The 20,776-nt window shown below is 48.2% G+C and overlaps 2 protein-coding genes across 4 annotated transcripts in view; one reads left to right on the top strand and one right to left on the bottom strand.

Moving 5' to 3' along the window:
- BDH1 (3-hydroxybutyrate dehydrogenase 1) overlaps positions 1-2,449 on the bottom strand; it is a 17,360-nt gene extending 14,911 nt beyond the window's left edge. The window contains exons 1-2 of the mRNA XM_080410128.1: positions 2,313-2,449; positions 1,032-1,163 (exon numbers count right to left, since the gene is read on the bottom strand). Coding sequence (XP_080266254.1) covers positions 1,032-1,114 — 83 coding nt within the window. The 5' untranslated portion in view covers positions 1,115-1,163; positions 2,313-2,449. The remainder of the gene's footprint in view (positions 1-1,031; positions 1,164-2,312) is intronic.
- On the top strand, positions 2,434-20,774 carry LOC308072780 (D-beta-hydroxybutyrate dehydrogenase, mitochondrial-like). 3 transcript variants are annotated; one of them, XM_080410130.1, is made up of 6 exons: positions 2,434-2,571; positions 6,342-6,452; positions 12,864-13,005; positions 16,644-16,796; positions 18,494-19,021; positions 20,608-20,774. In XM_080410130.1, exons 1-5 carry the CDS (start codon positions 2,452-2,454, stop codon positions 18,973-18,975), a joined length of 1,008 nt encoding a protein of 335 aa, XP_080266256.1. In that variant the 5' UTR covers positions 2,434-2,451; the 3' UTR covers positions 18,976-19,021; positions 20,608-20,774. The 3 variants fall into 3 exon arrangements, with proteins under 3 accessions (XP_080266256.1, XP_080266255.1, XP_080266257.1); XM_080410129.1 differs by having other exon boundaries at positions 18,494-20,774; XM_080410131.1 differs by lacking the exon at positions 2,434-2,571 and adding an exon at positions 3,592-3,987 and having other exon boundaries at positions 18,494-20,774.
- Positions 20,775-20,776: the final 2 nt, after the last annotated feature.

Here is a 20,776-nt window from a genome sequence, read left to right as displayed (position 1 = left end):
CCACGGGGTTAATCTTTTTTCCTTTTTTCCAGCCCTCCTCCTCATCCCATCGGCAGGGCAGGAACCAGGTGAGATAGAGGTACTTAGTGTGCATGGTACTTAGTTGCTGGTGTGTGTGGAGTAAACAGGAGATAAAAGGTCTACAGCTGTTTGCATAAGAAATCTTTAACAGCTTGGTTATCTTCAGTCTCTACAACTGCCTGTCATGGGAGCCATCCTTGATGGTGATGGACACCACTATCAACAGCAGTAGAACACTGGAGGTGGCAGTTCCCACTTAGCGGGCTCTAAGCCACTTTTAAACAGCTGTTCACGCACCACTGTTCGGGAACCCTGCTCTAAAGCAAAGCCAGTGAAAGCACTCAACTGGTTCCAAGTTTGGGCTAGTAGGGTTCTCATCATATATCAATATAAAAGGTATTTTTTCAGAGCTAGGAATTTGAATTAGACAGGAAATTTTCTGTTCATGTTCAGCAAAAAAACCTAGCTTCATTACTCAGCCCACCTCCATTTCTCACTAAAACCCTCCCTCTCAATTGTCTCGTTTCATGGGATTCATTGCCTCTTCAATGAAGTGATAGAAACGTATGACAGTTTCTTGTACTGCAACGAAGTCTACTTGCTGATATTCAGGAATAAATCCTTGCTTGACACTGAATTAATGCTTTACTCAACCCCCTTTTGACTGGAGATAATTGTCCGAGTGTAAAAAAAAAAAAAAAAAAAGTTGCCAGCCCCTCCTTGCGCAGAGAGTCCATCTCCTCCGTGCTCAGCTCAATGACTGAGCACTGGCACAGACTGCCCAGGCAGGCTGTGGAGTCGCCATCCTTGGAGCTATTCAAAAGCTGTCTGGACAGAGTCCTGGGCAACCAGCTTTAGGAGGCTCTGCTTGAGCAGGGGTGTTAGACCAGATGACCTCCAGAGGTCCCTTCCTACCTCAGCCATCTTGAGATTCTGTAAATAAACTGTCCCACTGAAATCAAATGAGCCCTCAGTGTAAGACCTCACTCCTTCTCCACCAAGTTACTTACCTGAAGCCATTCCATGGGTCCTTGAAATTCAGGGCTTTCACAGAGAAGTTCAGGAGAGGCCGGGACAGCTTGGTAGCCAACATGCTTTCAATTAACACGCTCTACCAACAGCAAGACTGTTCTCCTTTAACTCTGCAATACAACATAGCACCTCTGTTTTAGTTGCTCAATTATTTCGTAAGTCATGCTGACTTGATGTATTTCAACAAGAAAATAAAGTCCAAAGGAACTCATCTTTCCCCCTTGCAGTCCCTCACACTGGAGATAAAGAGCTCAACCTTCAACCATCCCAAAATGCTTTTAAATAAGGAAAAAGATTATAAGTAAACTGACAAGCTGGGAGGCATTTAAACGAAGTGTAAATCTCTCCTTCTTTAATGCATCTTTACCTATATCCTCCGCAACAGCTAAAAATTAAGGTACTTAGATGAAATACATTACTTGAAGTTCTGTTTTACTTTAAAATTATTTCACGTAGTTTACTTGAAGTCATGGGTGACGTTATGCTACACGTTTCCAAAACAATCCCTGGGCTTTACAGCTCCTACAGGCCACGTGATTAAAAACATATTTCTTTGTAATTAGGTGGCTGCCGACACCAGACTACGCACAGGGAATCACCATTAAACTCACTACGGGGTGAAAAAAGCTGAAGAACGAGAGTTAAGCAGAGAAAGTTAGCTTCGGTCGTATTTATCTTGGATAAAGGCAATCCAGCACACAAAAAACTAACGAGGCTTCAATTGCAGCCTTCTTAACAGCAGCGGAAAGCCGGTGCCTGTCCGCCAGGCTGTGTGCGCCAGGCCCGGGCGCGGCGGGGCCTGCGGGGAACAGGCCCCGGCTGAAACCGCCGGGATCACCGCACGGAGAGCGGCGGGGAGGCCCGAGCTGGCGGCCCGGGCTCCGCAGCGCTGGCCGCCGCCGGTACCCGCCAGGAATCCGGGGGGTTTCACCGACTCGGCGCGCCCGGCCGCTGCCCACGCCACGTTTTGCGGGTCACACCGCGGGGGGCGGCCCGGCCCTGCCCCAGGCGGGGGCGCGGCTGCCGCGGGCTCACGGCGCTCGGCGCGGTGAGCGGGGCGGGATGCAGGGGGAAGATGCCGGCGCCCCCCGCCGCGGCCAACCCTGCCCCATCATGTGTCCCCCTCCCGGGCGGGCAATGTCACCCGGCGGCCCGGCAGCCACAGCCCGGCCTGCCGCTGCCGCCGCGACCCTCCCCAGCCGGCCGCCCCCCTCCCGCGGAGGCCCCGGGGCGGCGGAAGGGAGCCGCCCGCGCGTTACCTGGAGCCGCCGGGCCCGCCTGGCGCTGCTGCCGTTTGAATGAGGCTGGGCCGGTGCCCCGGCTGCCGGGGTGCGGCGGGGGGCGGGCCGGGGGCTGGGCCGGGGCGGGCGCGGGCGGCGGCGGCGATAGGCTGCGGCCATGCGGGGCGCCGCGCTGCTGCTGCTGGGCGCCGCGCTGCTGCTGGCGGGCGGCGGGCGGTGCCTGGGCCGCCGCCTCCTCCTGCTGCTGCTGCCGCGGCGGGCCCGCCGCGCCCTGCCCGTGAGTACCGCGGCGAGGGGCCGGGGGCTTCGGCCCGTGCTGGGGCTCGCCGGGGGGCGGCCGGCGGAGGCTGCCCCGGGGCCCAAGATGGCGCCGCGCCTCCCGGGCCGCCTGTGCCGCCGGCCGCAGGCTCAGCGGGCCGGGGCTGCGGCGGTGGCGGGCGGCCCAAGCGGCGCTGCCCGGCGGGGCGGCCGGGCTGGTGGGTGCTCGCACGGGCGCTGCCACGGAGGCCAAATGCCGAGCCGGGCACGGCCCCGGTGTGGCAGCGGGCTGCCGGGCCCGCCGCCGCGGAACCCCGCTTTGCCTCACGGGATTCACGAAACAGTGGGTGCGTGGATTGTGTTCCGGCACTCTAAACCTGGAAATGTGCATAAGGGAGAAAAAAAAAAAAAGTCCTGTGATTGGGGCAGAATTGCATAATCAATCTCTTTTATATGCTTTTAAGAAAGAACACAAAATAACACAAAATGTCCGGGGTTCTTTCACTGAATTGGAGCTAACATAGCTCTTGCTTACGCCCCAGACAGCTTTGCAGCAACGGGGAAGAAGCTGCAAGTGAACATGATGTTGCTCCTGGGCCTCCAGCTCAGTCCAGCCCCTCTGAGACCGCAAGATAACAGCTTTGGCCTCTTTGCAACCCCCCACTTCAGTCTTCCTCCATCCACCCTGCCCCTCTGACGTTCCCCATCCCTGTCCCACCTGAGAAAATACCTTCCCGTTAGTGAATATTTTCAATTTCTTTTCCTGGGATTGAAAATCTCAACTTCCTGGCTCTAGCGAACAAGTGAAGTTTACTGCGCATCTGCTCTCATCTGTGAATTAATCTGTTTGATAGCAAGCAGATGGTCAGGGGAGGGTATAAAATGGAGCGGGATCCAGAAAACAAGTGACACAGTAAAAGATACTGGGCAGGCAGGGCAGGTTCCGCGTTGTCCAGAGAGACTGAGGCAAAAAAAGTAGCTTCTTTTGCAATAAATGTGTATAATTTTGATAGATCACCTGCATGCATAAAATAAATCCTGCTATTTGATAAAGCAATCATATTCTAGTAGAAAAAGCTAGTGAGGCTTGTGCAGCTGAGCTGGCAGCAGGTTAAAATCCAGCTGCCTCGCTGGGGCTAAGCTGTGAAGCGTGTGGTACGGTGCTGTGGGTCACACAGTGAGGATACAGGCAGCGCTGCCCTGCCCAGATGCCACAGCAGCACCTCCAGTACAAGAAGTTATTCTGCAGTCTTCGCAGGTCCCGGGTGCCCTGGCAGCACTGTACACGAGTGCCGTCTCCTGTGCAGTATTTCCTGAGAGCACTGTGTGACCGTTGGCACCTGAAGTTCCCCAGAATGCTGATTACGGGCACTGTGATGCCTGCTAGAGAGGTGATAGCTAGTCCTCTCCGCCTATCTCAGCACTGTATCCAATGGTAAGCTGCAGACTGACCTTATCAAACTCTGGGAACGAGACCCATTAGGCCTTATCTGGGGACATTCAAACTATAAGGGTGACTGGGGTTTTCCATGTTCAGAGTTTTTTGGGGCATAGGATCTTTTCGGCTGGGCATGGGGTTGCCTTCCTGCTCTCATCCCTGGGAGCTGTCTGCCCATCAGGCATGGCACAAAGACAGGGGAAGCTACAGATGTAAGATCTGTTACACCCCTGGGGTCTTTAAATGTTCATTAGTGCTGCTGGGGCCTTGGTCTATTATGAACCATGCTGCTGTAATCACATGTTTTGTTATAGAAATTAGGATAATGGCAAATAATTAACAAATAATCACAGGAACTTTCTTACTTTGTAAGTTGTTCCTCACTTTTCTCCCTATTATAGACAGCTGAGAGGATTTGCAAACCTCCTCCTTACTGTCTACATCTTGGTGGTCTGATTTGTTGTTTCTGTTTTTTTCTTTTAACCAGAGAAAACAAAACAGCTGCTGAGAGCTAAAACTAGATGCACACATTAACGCAGCCCAGCAAATTGCTTTTTTTTTCTGGCAGCTGAGCTCTGTCCTTATCAGGTCAGCTGATGAAGGAGCTAATGATGGTTGAAGGTTGGATTTTGGAATTGATTGCAGCTCCTTATTTCCTGCACAGCTTCTGCTCTTTTGGGAAGTTCTCTGTCTCCAGGATTCAGAGGCAAAGGGTCTAGGGAGGGGAGGCAGAGAAAAAAGTCAAATCCTTTCTTTTCTGTGGGCTAGCTTGCTGAATTATTGTGGGAGGTAACCTTGGCAAATTCTGTGATCTGACTTGATCGTTATCTCTCTGGGAGTTGTATTGTTGTAAATTAAATTAGGATTGAGCACTGTATGTGCTCATGTTTTGTCTAGCTGTAGCTACCTTCAGAGCCTTACCAGAGCTACCCTGTAGCTGGGTGCAATTTGAGTGAAGGAACTGGTGTTAATGTGGGTGATTGTAAGATAGACTTTTGATCAGTTCTCATTTCAACTTCAGGTCATGATTCCCCTTTGAAAGCAGTAAACTCAGTAGGAGTTATAGGATAGGGTGTAGCTTATTTGTATATTGCTCTCTGCTTAGGCTCATCTTGAGTTTGTGCAGTAATTCTCTGATTGCTATCACCCTGCAATTATTCCTTATTGCTACTTCACTACCATGCATGTCAGCAAAATGAGATCAGAGAACACTGGTGATTGCCCATTTATGTCTGAAAAAGTGGCTGAATGAGCCAGTGCAATTCCTATGTAAGTAGAATAAAATACAGATGTTCATATTTCAGCTGTTTTTAATATAGTAACAGGGTATGTTGCAGACACCTCCACAGAGGTGGAAGTGATCTCACTTCCTTATTGCGTTCTCTGGATCTTTATTACCGTATCATATTATTGCCTTATGGATGTGGTTTCGGTTTGGAGCAATGTGTAGCACTGCAGCTGAGTGCCTGCTAGTTGGGTGAAGCATTAGGAGTTCATTGCTTCACAGCTGTGGTGAGGAGATGGCTTTCAAACAAAGAAAGAGGGTGAATGGGCAATGTTTTGCTACAGGCTTCTCTTCAGGATTTGTGATTCTGTTTTCAGATCTATCATAAGCCCGTTGCGTCATACCAGATGGAGTGTCAAATCTTTTCTCTGAATTTATCCATCAGTCAAAATATAACAATAATGTAGGACAGAACTGTAGGATTTGATAAATTGTTCCTGTTAAGACTGCAGTGTTTCAGAAGGAAACCCTAACCTGTAGTCACATTCCCACATGCTAAAATACAGCATGGAAAGTACTGCATGGAGTGGGAGTAGGTGGGGAGCACAATAGTCACTCTGCAGTTAAAGGAGCTGCTGTACAGTTCAAGCAAGTGACATTCTATCATTTGGATGTTTTTTATGCTGCTCTTACAATGCCTATGAGCTGGTAAATCACTAACTTCTGAAATGTTTCTGTTCTGCTTTGGTCGCTGATACTTGAAAGAAAGTTACTGTTCTACTCCAGGTATCAAGGCAACACAAATAGCTGCAGAGCAGCAACTGAATAAATTTAGTTTCACACTAGCTGGGAGCTGGTTGTGTTTCTAGGCAGGAATCTTGCCGCCTTGTGTACTTACACTGGTTGACCCAGCAGAAGCTCCGCTGAAATCGCTGGGTTTAGGCTGTGGCCAGGTTAGTGTGCAGCTAGGTACGTGGCCGCTGTGACTTGCAGCTGGAATTGTATCTCCTAAACACTGGGTGGCCCTGGCTGCAGGGCTGCAAGCTGCTCCTGTGCTATGTTGCTGGTGGTGCTTGCAGCATTGCAATATCTGATGATAACCATATTTCTGTCTTTCCCCACACAGGCTGAAGGGAAGGCGGTGCTCGTAACAGGTTGCGACAAAGGTTTTGGACATGCTTTGGCAAAACAGCTTCATGCGAAGGGATTTACTGTTTTTGCTGGATGCTTGCTCATGGTGAGTAGTAATATTGATAAAAATTCTTCTCTGATAGGAGAAAAATGCTTCTCAAGTGAAAGCATCTTCATCTGCAGCCACTGTACCCTTGTCCAAGACCTGAGAGAAATGCAGTGGGCAGGGATCGTTACATCTTCCATTGCTTCATCTGCCTGTTGCATCTTGCCATTCCTGTAATTTTGAGCTCTTTAGGGCAGGGGTTGTCTGTCAGCTGCGTGGCTGTCCAGTGGCTTGCACAGTAGGGCACTATTTACTGCTGGAAGCCTTTCAACAATATGGCAACACACTCAATAAATCTGATAGTCCAAGATTGCAACAGCACTATGGCTTTCTGTGTTCCCTGGCATCTCTGTTGCTGTTGTTTGTTCTGTAACTTTCCTTTGAGGATGCTTTTCTCAAACTCATCTCTCCAAGTTGATTCCCCTGCCTTGTTCAGGTTCTGTTTCCAAAATGTCTTCTAACTGTGCTTCTATAGCTTCTGTAGAAGCTATTCGGTTTCTGGATAGCTGAATAAACAAATTTCTCATACCTTTCTGGTGTCTGTAGGTCTCATCCTTTGTCACCTGTGTTTGGCAGATGGTATCACTTGTTGTAAGAGATCACTTTAGGTACACTGTATCAGAAGGGGTTGCAGACCCATCATCCCAGTCCCTGCTCTTGCAGGTAATAGTGTTATGTAATCTTTTTTTATAACTTGGGCAGCTTCACTTCCATCTCAGCTGGGGTTTTACAGTTACTGTGCTTTTTTGCTGTTATGATAGTCAAAGTTCATGTAATTTCTGACCCGAATTGTTCAAAATCAGTTCATACTCACTTCTCCACTTGAAGATGGCCCTTTCAGCACAGATGCTCAAGGAGTGATGACAACAGATTCTTGAGTAGTGTGGAGGGTGAGAACAAATGAAAAAGGTGGCCCTTGTTGCCTGTGTGATCTCAGCGGAGGTTACGTTCTTCCACCACACCAGAAGAGAAAGTTATTATCAGCTGACACATTATGTAACTTGAGAACAAAAGAGTCCTGCTGGAAAATTGCCACTGTTTGGAAATTTCCATGTGGAGGCTCTGTAAATCCTTCAATAATCATGTCATATGCTGCTTTGGGGTGCCTGTCTCTGTGGTGATAGCAAGTCATGCACTCACTTTGCAGAGCAGCAGGTGTAGGAAACAGAAAGGAGAGGGGAGATAGGGCGGTCTGAGAGAGCTGTTCAGAAGGCAGAATACTAGTGCAGAGCAGAGAGGGCCAGGCTTCATTTGAAGCCACATAAAAAACCTAAATGCTCCTGTTTTATTGATGGAATAAAAAATACTGCTTCTTGATCACCTGTCCTCTGATCTGGCCTGGCAACTTCTTACTCAGCCAAAATTCTTGTGGTTCCATACCTGTTTTGTGTGGAAGTGAAAAATGCATCAGCAATCATAGTTGATCGGCCGGTGACTTTCTGCAGGTTAACTGAGCACTTGACCCTGAAGGGGTAGAGAGTGGGAGCATGTGATTTTTCTTGTTCTATGTGTTAATAAATTTTCAGGAGACCTGGACTCACAGCCCCAGGGTTTCACTTGTGGCTTCCCCCTGCTTCCTTGGCAGGTTATTAGTGTTGTCATTTCTGCTGTTAGGTACATCTGAAAGACAGGGTCTGGTGGTAACACAGTTACCTGGATAGGTGTTGCAAAAATATAACAGCCACATGCTTTCTACGGTTCTTGGGAGAGCCAGCATCCTCATTTAACAGCCTTGTATTTTACATGGTTGAGGGAGATAATAGCCTAGTGATTTAAAATTTGATGGCAGGAGCTTACTGAAAACCTAATGGTAGAATGCGCGTGGGATGAAAATGGTTCTAGATCTAGAGCTGACTACTCTAAGAAAAGGAAGCATGTAGTGACTACAGAAAAAGATGATGTTTCCTCCCTTTGGATCCATCAGTGAAGGCAGGGGAGCTGTTAGATCACTTGTGAAGAACAAGGTATGAGTATATTAGTGATTATTGCTGGTAAGTGAAGGAGCGCACGTGTGGTGGGGCTAAGGATGCAGCTACCCTGTGGTAACTGGCATTGTGCATCTAACTGTGCATGACAAGTGCAAGGAAACTTCCCCTGTCATGAGAGAAGTGAGGGCTGCAGGGTCAGAGCAGGTATGGGGACAGTTGTAGAGCAGATGCCAGGCTATTAGTTAACACATAGTTAGTCTATCATCACTTACTTGTATGCTTTTATACAGGGAATTAAAGGATCCCTGATGTACTAACTGCCACAGAACACTCTTGTATTAAATATGTGGTGGTACACTGTCAGGTGTATCAAGAGCTTTTTAATGATCAGACAGTCAAAAATAAAGTTACAGAATAACAAGAATACTGGGCTAGAACTGGAGAGGATCAAGTGCAAAAGGGATTTAGTTTAGCAAGGACAAGTGAGTTCACAGAGAAGGTTTCAGTTTAATATATTAGGGATAAGATGGAAAACCACACAGAAATTGATTACAAAATAACCCAAAAAGTAGAAAGTACAGAAAAAGTTGAAATGGTCATTGTCTTATTTTCATTGATCTTACTGAAAAAAATGAATAAATTGTTTTCAGATGCCTACTGCCAGCAGTTTTCATGAGGACTGCAGGCAAGAAAAGGGAAAGAACAGGGAACGTTTACATAAATGGGTGTGTTCACATTCACCAAGCCTGACAAAATGTACTGAAAAGTATTTAAAGGATGAGCCGTTGTCATTTCTGCCCCATGGGTGATACTTTCAGGAGCACCTGGGGGACAGGGGATTTCCAGCAGGCTGGAAGAGGGCAGATACTGTACTTGTTTCCCAAAGGAGACAGACCTCTGGAAGGCAGCTCACCTTTGGTGCACTAGATGAGATTGCAACATGCTGATTTGTCAATTTTACAGGTATCTAGATCTTGGTGTGATACACACTGTCTGTCTAACTTCTCTGGGAACAGGCTGTGCTGTGTCATTCTGGCCAAGCAGCAGAGTGGTTAAAGGGGAAGTAATAAATGCATCCTGAGTAAGGGTTTTGACGCAGGCCCTCGTGATAAGTCTCATGAGCAAACTTACTCTCTGAGCCTGTCACTGCTGTTAAATCCCAGGGAGACTTTCGTGGAAGTGCTCCCTGGAATAGGGAGTTCACTTGGAAAGAAATGGGCATGGTGCCAAGCAGGGAAGATTGCAGGCCCTTTGGGGAATAGGGTTCAGAATGATCCTGATGTATCAGGTGGAGTCTGAAATCAGTTAGGTGGAATCCAGTAACGACCAGTATGAGGTGTTCTGCTCAGGAAGTGCGGGGAGGGAGCGGGTGCGTAGGCAGCAGCAGGGTGTGGTGGAACTGACACAGATGGAGCAAGCAGGCTGGATCCACGGCTGTTCAGCATTGTGCTCATGGCTTCCTGCTTCCCGCTGACATCCCGCTGCGAGTGCCCCAGTGCTTGCCAGGACCTAATCCTGAATCCTACAAGCTTCACTGAGAAAAAGCCACAGCTTGGTCTGTTTCAGGACTATCCGCTAACAAGCCCCTCTGTGGTCTGCCTGCTCAGCGCCAGCTTCGTTGGGATCCTCTGTCCCAGAGCAGGGGAGCAAAGAGTGGGGCGAAGAGGAGGCAGCTGAACGCTGGAGCAAGGCTCTGGCTGGGCGCAGAGGGCTTGTGTGTCTGTCTGCCTCCCCACCCTGGGCAGCCCCTGCCAGGCAGAGGGTGGGGTGGGCAACCAGAGCCCTGCAGGGCTGCGAGGGCAGGATAACTGGGGGAAGCGAGATACCTGGCAGGAAACAGCCCAGTCCCACTGAAGGCCTCTCTGGAGAGTGCTCGGGCAGCCCGCTGGGGCTGGGCTGGAGCAGGGCAGCTTTCAGCTCTTGAGGGAACCGGGAAGGGGAAGCTGGGAGATCCTCTAAGAGGACAAAAATCAGCTGGAAAAAAAGTGACAGCAAAGGGAGGAGAGAGAGGTTTTGCAGGAGCAGCTGAGTCACTGCTGCCAGCCCCCCTCTTGGCTCGTGCTGCTGCGTGGCTCCTGCTGATGAGTCCCAAGGCCATGAAGACCACCCCAGGGAGGACAGCCTGGCTGCTTCCATGGGAGCCGCTCCAGATATTTTCCCACCTGGCAAATCTACTGTTTAAAAACCAAGGGGGAAGTGCCGTGTGGCTGTCCGAACAGGGAATGTGCTTACAGCCCCTGAAGCCCACAGAACATAAGATGATGTTCACTTCTTTCCATGAAGATACATGGGTGCTTCATTTGTAAAGAGGTTTTCTGGATATGAGAGTTAAGCAGTTTGTTTTACCGTTAAGTGGTGGCTGAGGTGGTGGCTGCAACTATGAAAAGTGGTTCCAATTGATATTGTGTGTTGAAGTCAGTCTTCCAAAATCAATGTTATGTCAACAGTGAATATATTGTGGCTGGCAAGGTAACTTTGCAGATTGAGTTGTATTGGTGATAACGGGAAAATTAATTTCAAGATGGTTAATACAAACCACTTATGCTGGATTTTTAAGTTGCTGGTCTATGACTTTGTTTCTAAAAACGATGGAAATGTTTCTTGTTTACTTTTTAAGGATTATGGAAGATAAAAATACATGTAGAGAAAGGTGTTTTCAGTGCTCTGAAATGACAATTGATATGTGTACAGTTAAGTTTTTTGCTTCTGTAAAGATACAGTGAATCTCTCTCATTACAAGGTGAATTAACTCCACTTTATTCACTGTTAAGTAGCTGCAAGTTGCTTTGTATAACTTGGTGAGATGCAAGAGCATCTTCCAGAAATATGGCGAGGCATCACACAACCCTTACCTGTCTCAAAGGGAATATAATATTTTGAGGACTATGTTATTAACTTCTTGTAATGCCACTTTCAGAGATTTTTTTCATGGCTAGATAAGGGGGCTGGACACAGCATGTCACCGTGTTTGATGTGCGTTAGAAAAGCTTCAAGTCTCTATTTGCTGTTTTTCTGATACCTGGAAATAAGTCAGTTGTGAAATGATTTCAGCGTCTCATTCCTACTGTTGTCGTAACGCCAGTGTAACTATATATTGATTTTTTTCAAGAGAGCTACCCTGTTTTACTCAAAGCAACGATGGGTATTTCAACTCTTTTCCTTCATTACATGTCATTGTTTACTGGACTGAAGGTGGAGGTGAGACGCTGTATACTATATTTATTAAATAGCCTGAGATAAGCATGGAAGAACTAAGTGGTTATAAGTTTTTTACGTCAGCTTGGCTGCAGAGGCAGCTGAGCAGGTGACTGTGGGAGGGTTGCTTGCCTTGTTTGCCCTTGTGCTGGGGGAGTTGGTGTCAAGTGCTAAAGGAAGAGTGGCAGCCAGGCATGGTGACTCACCAATTCATAACTTCTTCCTCCCTAATGAGGCAGAGCCTGTGGTTCAGGGAGTAGTTTGGTGAATTAAATCTTGAGCCTGCTGTGGACTGCGTGGCTAATCTGTGATTTTTCACTTCCATTTGTTATATACCACCTGAGCAAGGCTGTAAGGCTTAGGCAGCAATCCTGTCTGGAGGTGACCAGGTAAAATTTGGAATTTGAAGCGTGTTTATGTTTGACTAAACAAAAAAAATCCCACAATAGTAACAGAATCTCTGATGATAGAGCAGCAGGGGCAGGGGGAAGAGGAAAGAAAGGAAAAGCACAGAAAGGAAAGCAGAGCCGGTCATGTGGGGGGAGTGGGGAAGACTTGTTCTTACCTCCTCAGCCAGAATCTCCTCCTTTCATGCCTTATGTCTGTAATCTTGTTGTTGTGTGGCAGATGTCCACTGTGCGTGAATTTCTGTGCATCCTGTTCCGCTGTGTAGTAAGAGCGAAGTAGTATTATGATATAGTTCAGCTGTAAATGTTTCCTGCTGTATCCTGTAGCATCAGACTCTTTGCTGTTAGGCATGCCAAAGGTGTCCCTGCTGTCTTGTTTTCGAAGTGGTCTGACAATACTATTTCATTAGAAGCCAGGCAGTATTTTGGGATGACAGAAGGACAGTGCCTAACTAGCCTTTTGCTTTTAAGCCTAGAAAATCTGACTCTGATTTCTGTGCAAGTGTTTGCTATGTTACCTGCAGAGCACGGAGACTGAGGTGGTGGAGAGTCGCCCACAGTTATCCCAGGCTGGCACAGTATTTCATAGTGTTAAGGATGTGAAACCCATCATGCAAGGAGCTAACAGCAGGGGCTTTGTGGCCCTTTAGAGCAGTGGGTCACGGATGCAGACGTAGGGGCTGTGCTGGAGAGAAGATGAAGATGGCTGTGACTTGCACGCTGGTTCATGTGGCTCGTGTACTTATTTGTGCACCGAGTTTACACCACTGTGTGCCATTTCAGTAGCTTCTGCTTCTTGTCCATGTGAACAAGCCTGGCCCCAAGCTGCGTAACTGCTCCTTGTCTGTCTTAGCAGGACATCTTTTTTTTCTCATGAACAGGATAAGAATGGAGATGGAGCCAGGGAGCTGAAGAACATGAAGTCAGATCGCATGAAAGTGCTACAGATGGATGTGTGCAGTGACCAGGAGGTGGCTCAGGCTGTGGATTTTGTGAAGAGGACCCTGAAGGAGCCAGAGGAAGGTACATAGGGATCTTTGTATTTCCAGCACAGCTGGCTCTTTGCTGTGCTCACAGCATCCTTCCTACAGAGCTGGCCATGCACTGGCCAGGTCATTCCCTCCCTGCGCCACCAAAAGAAGGTTAACAAGCCTGGAGGCCTGTGACAGTGTGTGGCTGGCAGTCAGGCAGTGCTGAACACATGTTGGTGAGGAGAGTTGTCTCGATGTTGATGTGGCAGCCACATGGAAAGAGCCCAAGACTGCCTGGAGGATTAGGCTGTAATTCTACATCCCGTAAAACCTGGTGAGTGGCAGTAAGTGTACAAGAGCCTGTCTCTTCCTCCTTGACTATCTGTGAAGGGCACAGGATGGCCAGAGCCTGGTCCTTCCCTGGTGCTGCTGCTGCGTTCTGGCTCACACACAGACCTTTCTCTAGTGACCCTGCTAGTGATGAGGTGACAGGCCCTGGCTGCTTACTGCTGTCCCCTCTGCTGTGCTGATACAACCTGTTTGTGTAACTGAGTGCTGAGCTGGAGCACAAAACTGGTCTGCCCCCAGACTTGGATTGTTCTTCAGCCAGGTCAGTCCATGCTTTCAGTTTGCCATACAACATCCCAGAGGTGATGTGAGGCAGGATCCAAGGTGGGCTTGTCGTAGACCACCTTAATCCACACACCACCTTAAATGTAAGTCCAACGCTTTGTGTGCCTTTTTCCTTCTTGGAAGTGGTTTGGCAGTGAGATTTGAGTTCACAGTCAGAACCTGGTGTGACACCACCTAACCTCTTCCCATGTGGTGAGGTTGTGAAGCCTCTTGGCCTGCATAGGTTCCTCTGCAGCCTCTGTGCAAGCTGGACAGCAGCTGTAGACACAGGCTAAGGGCGGACTGAGGTTTCACATCTGTGGCTCCAGGGCTTTTAAGGGTCCTGTGGCTAGAGGGTGGTTGCTTCTCCTGAGGCTTGGATGAAACTGCCATGGGCAGTATAAATACCTGCCATATATGGCAAGTATAAAGCTAGTAAACAATAATAGCTCTAATCTTCATGCAAATTACATGAGCACACCCTTCTTTCTAAAACAAGCATATGAAATGTAACTGAGTAACAAGCTTTGATCCCACACATGTTCTCTCTGCGTGATTTGTCTTCCTACATAATCACGCAGCCCTCGTCACACACTGCACAGCTTCTCAAGCTTTTCCTGAAGAGCCCAGCAACAGCAGCGCTGCCACGGAGCCATTTCCCACTGAGTGAAAGCTCGTAAGGGAGCAGCTCTGTTGTGCCTATAAATGCAGCAGTGTTTGCAAAACCATGTGTGTAGCAGGGACAGAGAAGTCTTGCATCCTTGATCAGCAAGTTGGACTGGTTCCTCCTGCTCTTGAGAACCTTATCCTGTAGTTGTTTGCACAGCGTGCAAAGCAGCAAAGGCTTCTTTTTAGGCCCATCACTGACCGAGGTTTGGGGCTTGCCAATAAATAGCGCTCAATAGACTATTGAGACTGAGGTGCCTTGCGTGGAGGTGCTTGTTGCACAGAGTGTGGCACCAGGGGAGCTAGTGCAGAACATTCTTGTTCTTGTGCTGTACATTCATACCTCTCTTCCCTGTGCTGTGTACATAAGGCTAAACTCATTCTGATAGGAGTGCCCCTGTTTGTTTTCAATCTTACACCATTCCCACCGTATTGTTGACACTAAAGAAATAATAGTGATAAGACTCTGCTCAATAAACACACCGCTGTCCAGCAAACAGTGCTGTGACCGGGTACCTATCAGCACTTTGTTCTGTATGAAATGTGACCTGATCCGTGAGCGATGAAATTCCAAGAATGAACAATTGTGAATGCTTTTGTGAATGTCCCTGAATCTTTGTAACCCAAGAAATGGGAAATCGTTGTACAGAAACTTAGAATCAGAAATACTCTGCGGGGGTCAGTTTGGGACTGACAGTTGAAGTCTTTTGTGGTCTTTGGTAAACCCCTGTCAAATTTGCTCTGTATAGCTTCATGTTACTGTTGAAATTACACCATCAGGTCTTCCTGCTAGTGATTACAGCCTGCTTTGCAGCAGTGCAGAGGACCCTGTTCAGGCTGATACGCTGTACTTGGCTGCCAGATGAGTGTGAATTTTCAGAGTTTTCTTGACCCATTAAAGCTGGCAGCTTCAGGAAGTGTAGCAGCCACAGGCAGGGGATCTTGGGCAGAGCAGGAGCAGAACTACTTGACTGCAGCATTTAGAAACTTGAATTACAAAAAAACAGAAGTAAGAATAGGTGAGCAAGATGTTTTCTTGGCTTTTGCTGGAGGCCATGATTTCGCTGTTATCACAGATAGCCCCTGGGGCTGTTGTGGCCTGGTGGGGATTGGGAAAGGGTCGTTCTTGAGAAGGACGGAGCTGCAGGCCAGTGGACTGGAGCAATATCCATCATTGTCTGTCAAAGACCGGTTTGCTGGGCAAAAGGAGTGCCAGGATCACCATGTGAGTGCTGGGAGGTGCAGGAATGGTGGCAGCTGTAATAGGTAAATCCATTCTGGGACAGACCATGACAGAATGGTTAATGCACTTTTCTTTCTGGGCAGGACATGACCTTCTCTGATCTGTTATACATGGCTGGTCAGCAGCCTCCAGGGAAAACAAACTTAGCTGGGAATGGGGCAGGGTTAGTAGGGCCAGTGTGAGGTAGAAAGTCAGTCTAGCAAGGGCATGTTGGTGTTTTTAAATGCACCAGGAGGATAAATTCCAATTGTATTTATTGGGCCACGGTGTATGGCAGGACATCTAATGAGGAGCAACTCTGTTATCTTGTTCCAGCTCTTCTGTTTGTTCCTCCTGCAGTTTATGGCTGCATAGTCCTGCGCTTCAACAAATTCACCAAGTACGGACTCAGTCCTACAGATGTTTGCCATTGGGACTCCTGCAGTAGTCACTTTGAAGGGTCAAGTCCTCAGTGAGTTGCTAAGTCCTGGACATGTAAGGATGTAAAGGGCTCAGTGCAGAAGCTCTCGGTAAGTGCAGTCAATTTAATTGTCACAGGACTGCATGCACATTTTTAATTTCTAGTAATTTTAAGGGTTGCTTGTCAGTTTGCCATCTTCTGCTGTAGTTAGGATTGAGGGAAACCCAGTACCTGGACTAAAATGCAGCAGCTGTTAACTGGGCCATGAAGTTGTAGATCAAACCATCCGGTCTCCAAAACAGTGAGTCAGAGTTGTGAAGGGGTTTAGAAATCCAAGATATTTGTTTCCCTTCCTTCTATTTTTTTTTTTTTAATTGAGGGAAAGTCCATCCCCCTCTAAACTGTAAAAGCCATCATAAAGTCAGGGAGTGAAGACAAACCTGGGACCGACAGAAGGCATAAAAGAGGGTCAGCCAGATCCAGCCATACAAAGCCCCAGGACAGCATTTGACCTTAGAAGAGACATTCAGGGAGTCAGTGCTTGTGTGGCCCCATCACTCCCTGATGTTCCAAACAGGCCTCACTGGCTTCACTCCTGGTATACCAAGACCGTATTTCATCTCCTTGCTGGGTTTTTCTCTACAACTTTTTTTTCTACAAAAGGTCTCAGTTCAGTGTCAGGCACTTGGGTTACTTTGAACAACAAGGAAAGCTTCTTCTCTGCAGCACTCTTCCTTGTTCCGCTTTTTAACCACGTGTTTGTTGGCAGGTCTGTGGGGTCTGGTGAACAACGCTGGTGTCTCGACCTTTGGAGAGGTGGAATTTGCAAGTTTAGACAACTACAAGAAGGTGGCAGAGATCAACCTGTGGGGCACTGTGAGAGTGACAAAGGCTTTCCTGCCCCTCATTCGTAGAGCTAAAGGTAATGCTGGGCAGCGTGGCAAGACTCAGAGAGAGCTTTTGCAGCACAGCAAAGCGATGCAGCTAAAAATCAAGACTCAGACTGTGCTAGAAGGAATGCCTGTGCAGTCCAAGGAGGGCGTCTAGGGCATGCAGGCAAACTAGACAGCAGTGTTCAACATGCTGTGTAATTATTTGGTAGTATAGGACACTCTTGGAGCAGTCCAGGCACCTACACAGCAGGTGCTGTCTTAAATATCTCAGGGTATCAGAGACCTTTGGCAGTGCTGGCAGATACAACACAGGACTCCAGGCCACCTTTAGAAAGACTGACTGGAGGCCAGACAAGATAATCCTGGCCTGCAGAGTCCACCAAATGCTTACGTTTGGGTAACTGAATCTTTTCCTTCATGTGATGTAATTCACAGGTGATTGCAAAGTGGTAGTGGTGGATTAAATGACAGTCAGTAACAGCCATTTTAGATATCTTACAAGACAACAGTATTAGCAAAAGTCTCTGGTTTATATTAAAAAAAAAAAAAGATATGTATGAACAGAACTCTGAAGAGCTGCTTTATTTAACACGTGTGGGAGAATGCTGGCACAGCTGTGTGTTCTGTGAGGACAAAAAGGGTTATGTTGAGAAGGTTGCTCAGATACTGTTTCCGGGAAGGAAGTACCACTAAATAAGCCCTGTCTCACTGCAAAAGGTAGCTTACCCATCAGGTCAGCAGGCGGTTCTCACAGCTCTTCCAAGTTGCATTTAGGTCTGGAATGAGAGAGCAGAGCCGCCCACTTGTTTCTCAGCTGAAATTTCAAGCTGCAGAAGAGTGTCATGCTCCACGGCTGTGAAAATCCTCTCTGTAAAAATAGCTGGTGAGATTTCAAGAGCCTGTTTGTAAGTGCATCTGAAACCATAATTGCACACATCTTGTCTTGAGGAAGGACAGAGCCGCCTGCGGAGGAGTGACCGTTGCTGTTGCTGCCCCTAGGCAGTGCGTGATCTAACACAGCTGCCACAACTCTGCAATCAGGCTGGCATGGGCTGCTGGTGGGAGTTAGGACAATTGCTCTTTGCCGCCCCATAGACAGCAGCGTGTTAGGTCTCTCCATTTGTCCCTGGCAAGTAGTTCTCTAGGTACTCCTGGCTGGCCAGCTGGATGAGCAGGCTCTGCTGCTCATGCTGCAGGTTCAGAGAAACCTCTACTGGTTCTCTGCCTTCCAGCTCAGGTTTAGAAGCGTGTAGCTGTGTTGGGCAGAGTGGCTGCGGGTGAGCTGTCATACTTACAGGAAGAACCAGAACGCTTCTGTGGCATCACATTGTGTTGTGTGCTTTCCAGCTTGTAACACTGCTAGCCAGGAATGTGAATGCTTCTGTAGCAAGACGCAGGAGTGGGCACACTGATGTGAGAGCACACAGCTAGTAGCCTCAGAAGGTCTGGGTAGTTCCCTGCTTAGAAATTAGGAGGAAAATGTCTTGTATGCTTTGTAAACCCTTTTTAATACAGAGGCAGGCATGTGTATCATCCATGCAGGAGGTCAGAGCAGGTGCTAGCCTTGCTTGAGTCAGGAGAGAAGGGCTCCTTGACAAGGGATTTAGATGCCTCTTCAAGATTCAGATTTTAGAAATCAGCATCATCCAACGAAGCACCTTTTTACTGGGATATTCTGCCTGCTTCTTCGGCAGCCCATCATCTCTCCCTGCTCTTTTCTCTCTAGGCCGTGTGGTGAATATCACAAGCATGTTGGGACGGATGGCGAGTCCATCCCGCTCCTGCTATTGCGTTTCCAAGTTTGGGGTGGCAGCCTTCTCGGACTGCCTCCGGCAGGAGATGTACCGCTGGGGTGTCAGAGTCATCCTCATTGAGCCCAGTAACTTCGTGGCAGCTACAGGCATCCTGACGGCAGACAGCATCGATAAACAGGCTGAGGCACTGTGGAGCGGAGCCAGCCACACTGTGCAGGAGGACTACGGGTGGGAGTATTTCACTCATCACGTGGCCCTGATGAAGTCCTTCGTTAACAGTGGCCTGAAGGACATGTCTCTGGTCTTGAATGACATCACCGATGCACTTACTTCTCCGTGCCCAAACAACTGTTACAATCCCATGGAGACCTACTGGTGGGTGAGGCTGCAAGTCATGACTCACCTGCCCACTGCCATTGCTGACTGGCTTTACATCCCCGGAGCCACCCTGTAAATGGCTGTCCTTCAGGCATCCTTCCAGCGCTCGTAGGTGTGCACAGGTTAGAGCTGGCTTAGGGCTGTTCTGCACCCTTGCTGATGCATCTCCCCTGTAGATGCATGTGCTTTCACTTCAGGTTATGGCTTCAAGTCTAGTGTTGTGGGATGCTGAGAACAGCATGGCTTTTTTTTTTTTCCCCCTAATTCTTGCTCTTTGTATTCCCTGCTGTCCTGATTAAAGATGAAAGGTGTTTTCCTTTTAATTGTGAAGGAGGCAGAGGAAGGTTAACATAATGGGTCAAATACGTGGCTAGTGTAATTAGGTCAGCAGAGTTCTCCCAGTGATAAATGTGGTTCATTAATGGGCTCCTGCTTTTCCTTACAAGGACAGGCTGCTAATAGCAGAGCAAAGTTGTTTCTATGAGGTGTCTCGAAGGGATAAACCAAAGTGGGAGACAAAAGCAGAGTTTTCCAATTGATTGAAAATGGGTCAGTCGCAGCCTTCCGTTGTTTCCATGATACTGCTAGGAAGCTGTGCTGCACTGTGACTGCTCCCTCCAGGAAAACAGCAACAGTGCCTCTAAACAGCCTCATTACCTAGCTGGGGGGGGGGGGTGTCAGATCACTGCAAAGACAGGTTCTTCCCTCCCAGCACTGTGGCCAAGAGGTGCCAGAGCCAGTAAGTGTAGACTGGCTGGGCAGGGAAAAGCCCTTCTAATAAGGAGTGAGGTATGAGCTTTCCCTCTCAGTCCCTGTGAATGCTAGGACTTGCAGCCTCTCTCCACCCACTGTTGATAAACTTTGTGGAACAGGGTTAAATCTGATGTAGCAAACAAATTTGGCTGCTCAAACTGCTACCTTAGGTACCGGGTGCCTGAACTACTCAGCTGTGGTACCAACACTGTTCAGCCACCCCCTGCTTCCCTCAGGTCACTGCCCCATGCTAGGCTTCCTCTTGCTGGAGAGGGAGCTGCTCTTGCTTTCCCACATCAGTTTTTTGGTTTCATCCTCTCTGCACTTGAACAGTGACAGGACTCTATGTAGCCAGTGTGGCCTGACTGAGCTCTGGAAGGGTGCTTTAAGTGACACGTTTCTTTCTTTTTTTTTTTTTTTTAATATTTTGCAATGAAATTTCCGTGTTGTACATGATTTTCTCCTCAGAGAACCTCCTGATAACTGGTATGAGCTACTTTTGCGCAGTACCCCCAAGGGTATCTCCTATTGGCCAGATACAGGATTTCAATTATTTTTCCAAGTGCTGGGGCTGCCTGGCTTCATGCCCTGTTCCCTCTGTCCCAGTGGTGACCGCTGGTGGAACAGCCTGGGTGCTGCTGGCCTGGCTGGGACCTTACCCTCTTACTCTAGGGACCAGCTTGGTTCTGTTTTGTCCTGTGTGAGTTTAAGTGGCTATGAAAAGAACTTACTGTTTGCTCTTTCCTCATCTGTCTCTGCTATCTCTGACTTGGAAACTGTGCCATAGACTTTTTATATACTGCTGGCTGTAAATGCTTGGAGTCTGCATGCAGCTGTGAATGCTGTGATGCCTGAGGAGGAAAGCAGGCTTCCCTTGGAGGTGCTGTGGAGGTAGCTTGTATTACAAGTAATAACTCGGGGAAATGCTGGCTGTGCAGTTCTTTATCTATTCCAGATCGTTGGCACGTGGAGATTGCCTGGGATCCAGGACCCAGAACGATCCCGCTGAACAGCAGCTTAAGCAGTGTTGTAATCACTTCTGCTCCCTGCACTGTGAAATGTGAGTAATGTTAAATAGCACTGATTTGCACAGAGAGTAAATAAACAGATTTGTAAAGCACATG

This window comes from Falco punctatus, assembly GCF_963210335.1.
Source record: "Falco punctatus genome assembly, chromosome: 13".
NCBI lineage: Eukaryota > Metazoa > Chordata > Aves > Falconiformes > Falconidae > Falco > Falco punctatus.
Note: the sequence above shows the minus strand (reverse complement) of the source record. Positions and strands in the feature narration are given on the sequence as shown.

Coding starts and splice junctions, on each gene's coding strand:
- LOC308072780 (XM_080410130.1), top strand. CDS start 2,452: ATGCGGGGCGCCGCGCTGCTGCTGCTGGGCGCCGCGCTGCTGCTGGCG. Junction 2,572..6,341: donor GGGCCCGCCGCGCCCTGCCC/GTGAGTACCGCG, acceptor TTCCCCACACAG/GCTGAAGGGAAGGCGGTGCT. Junction 16,797..18,493: donor CCTCATTCGTAGAGCTAAAG/GTAATGCTGGGC, acceptor TTTTCTCTCTAG/GCCGTGTGGTGAATATCACA.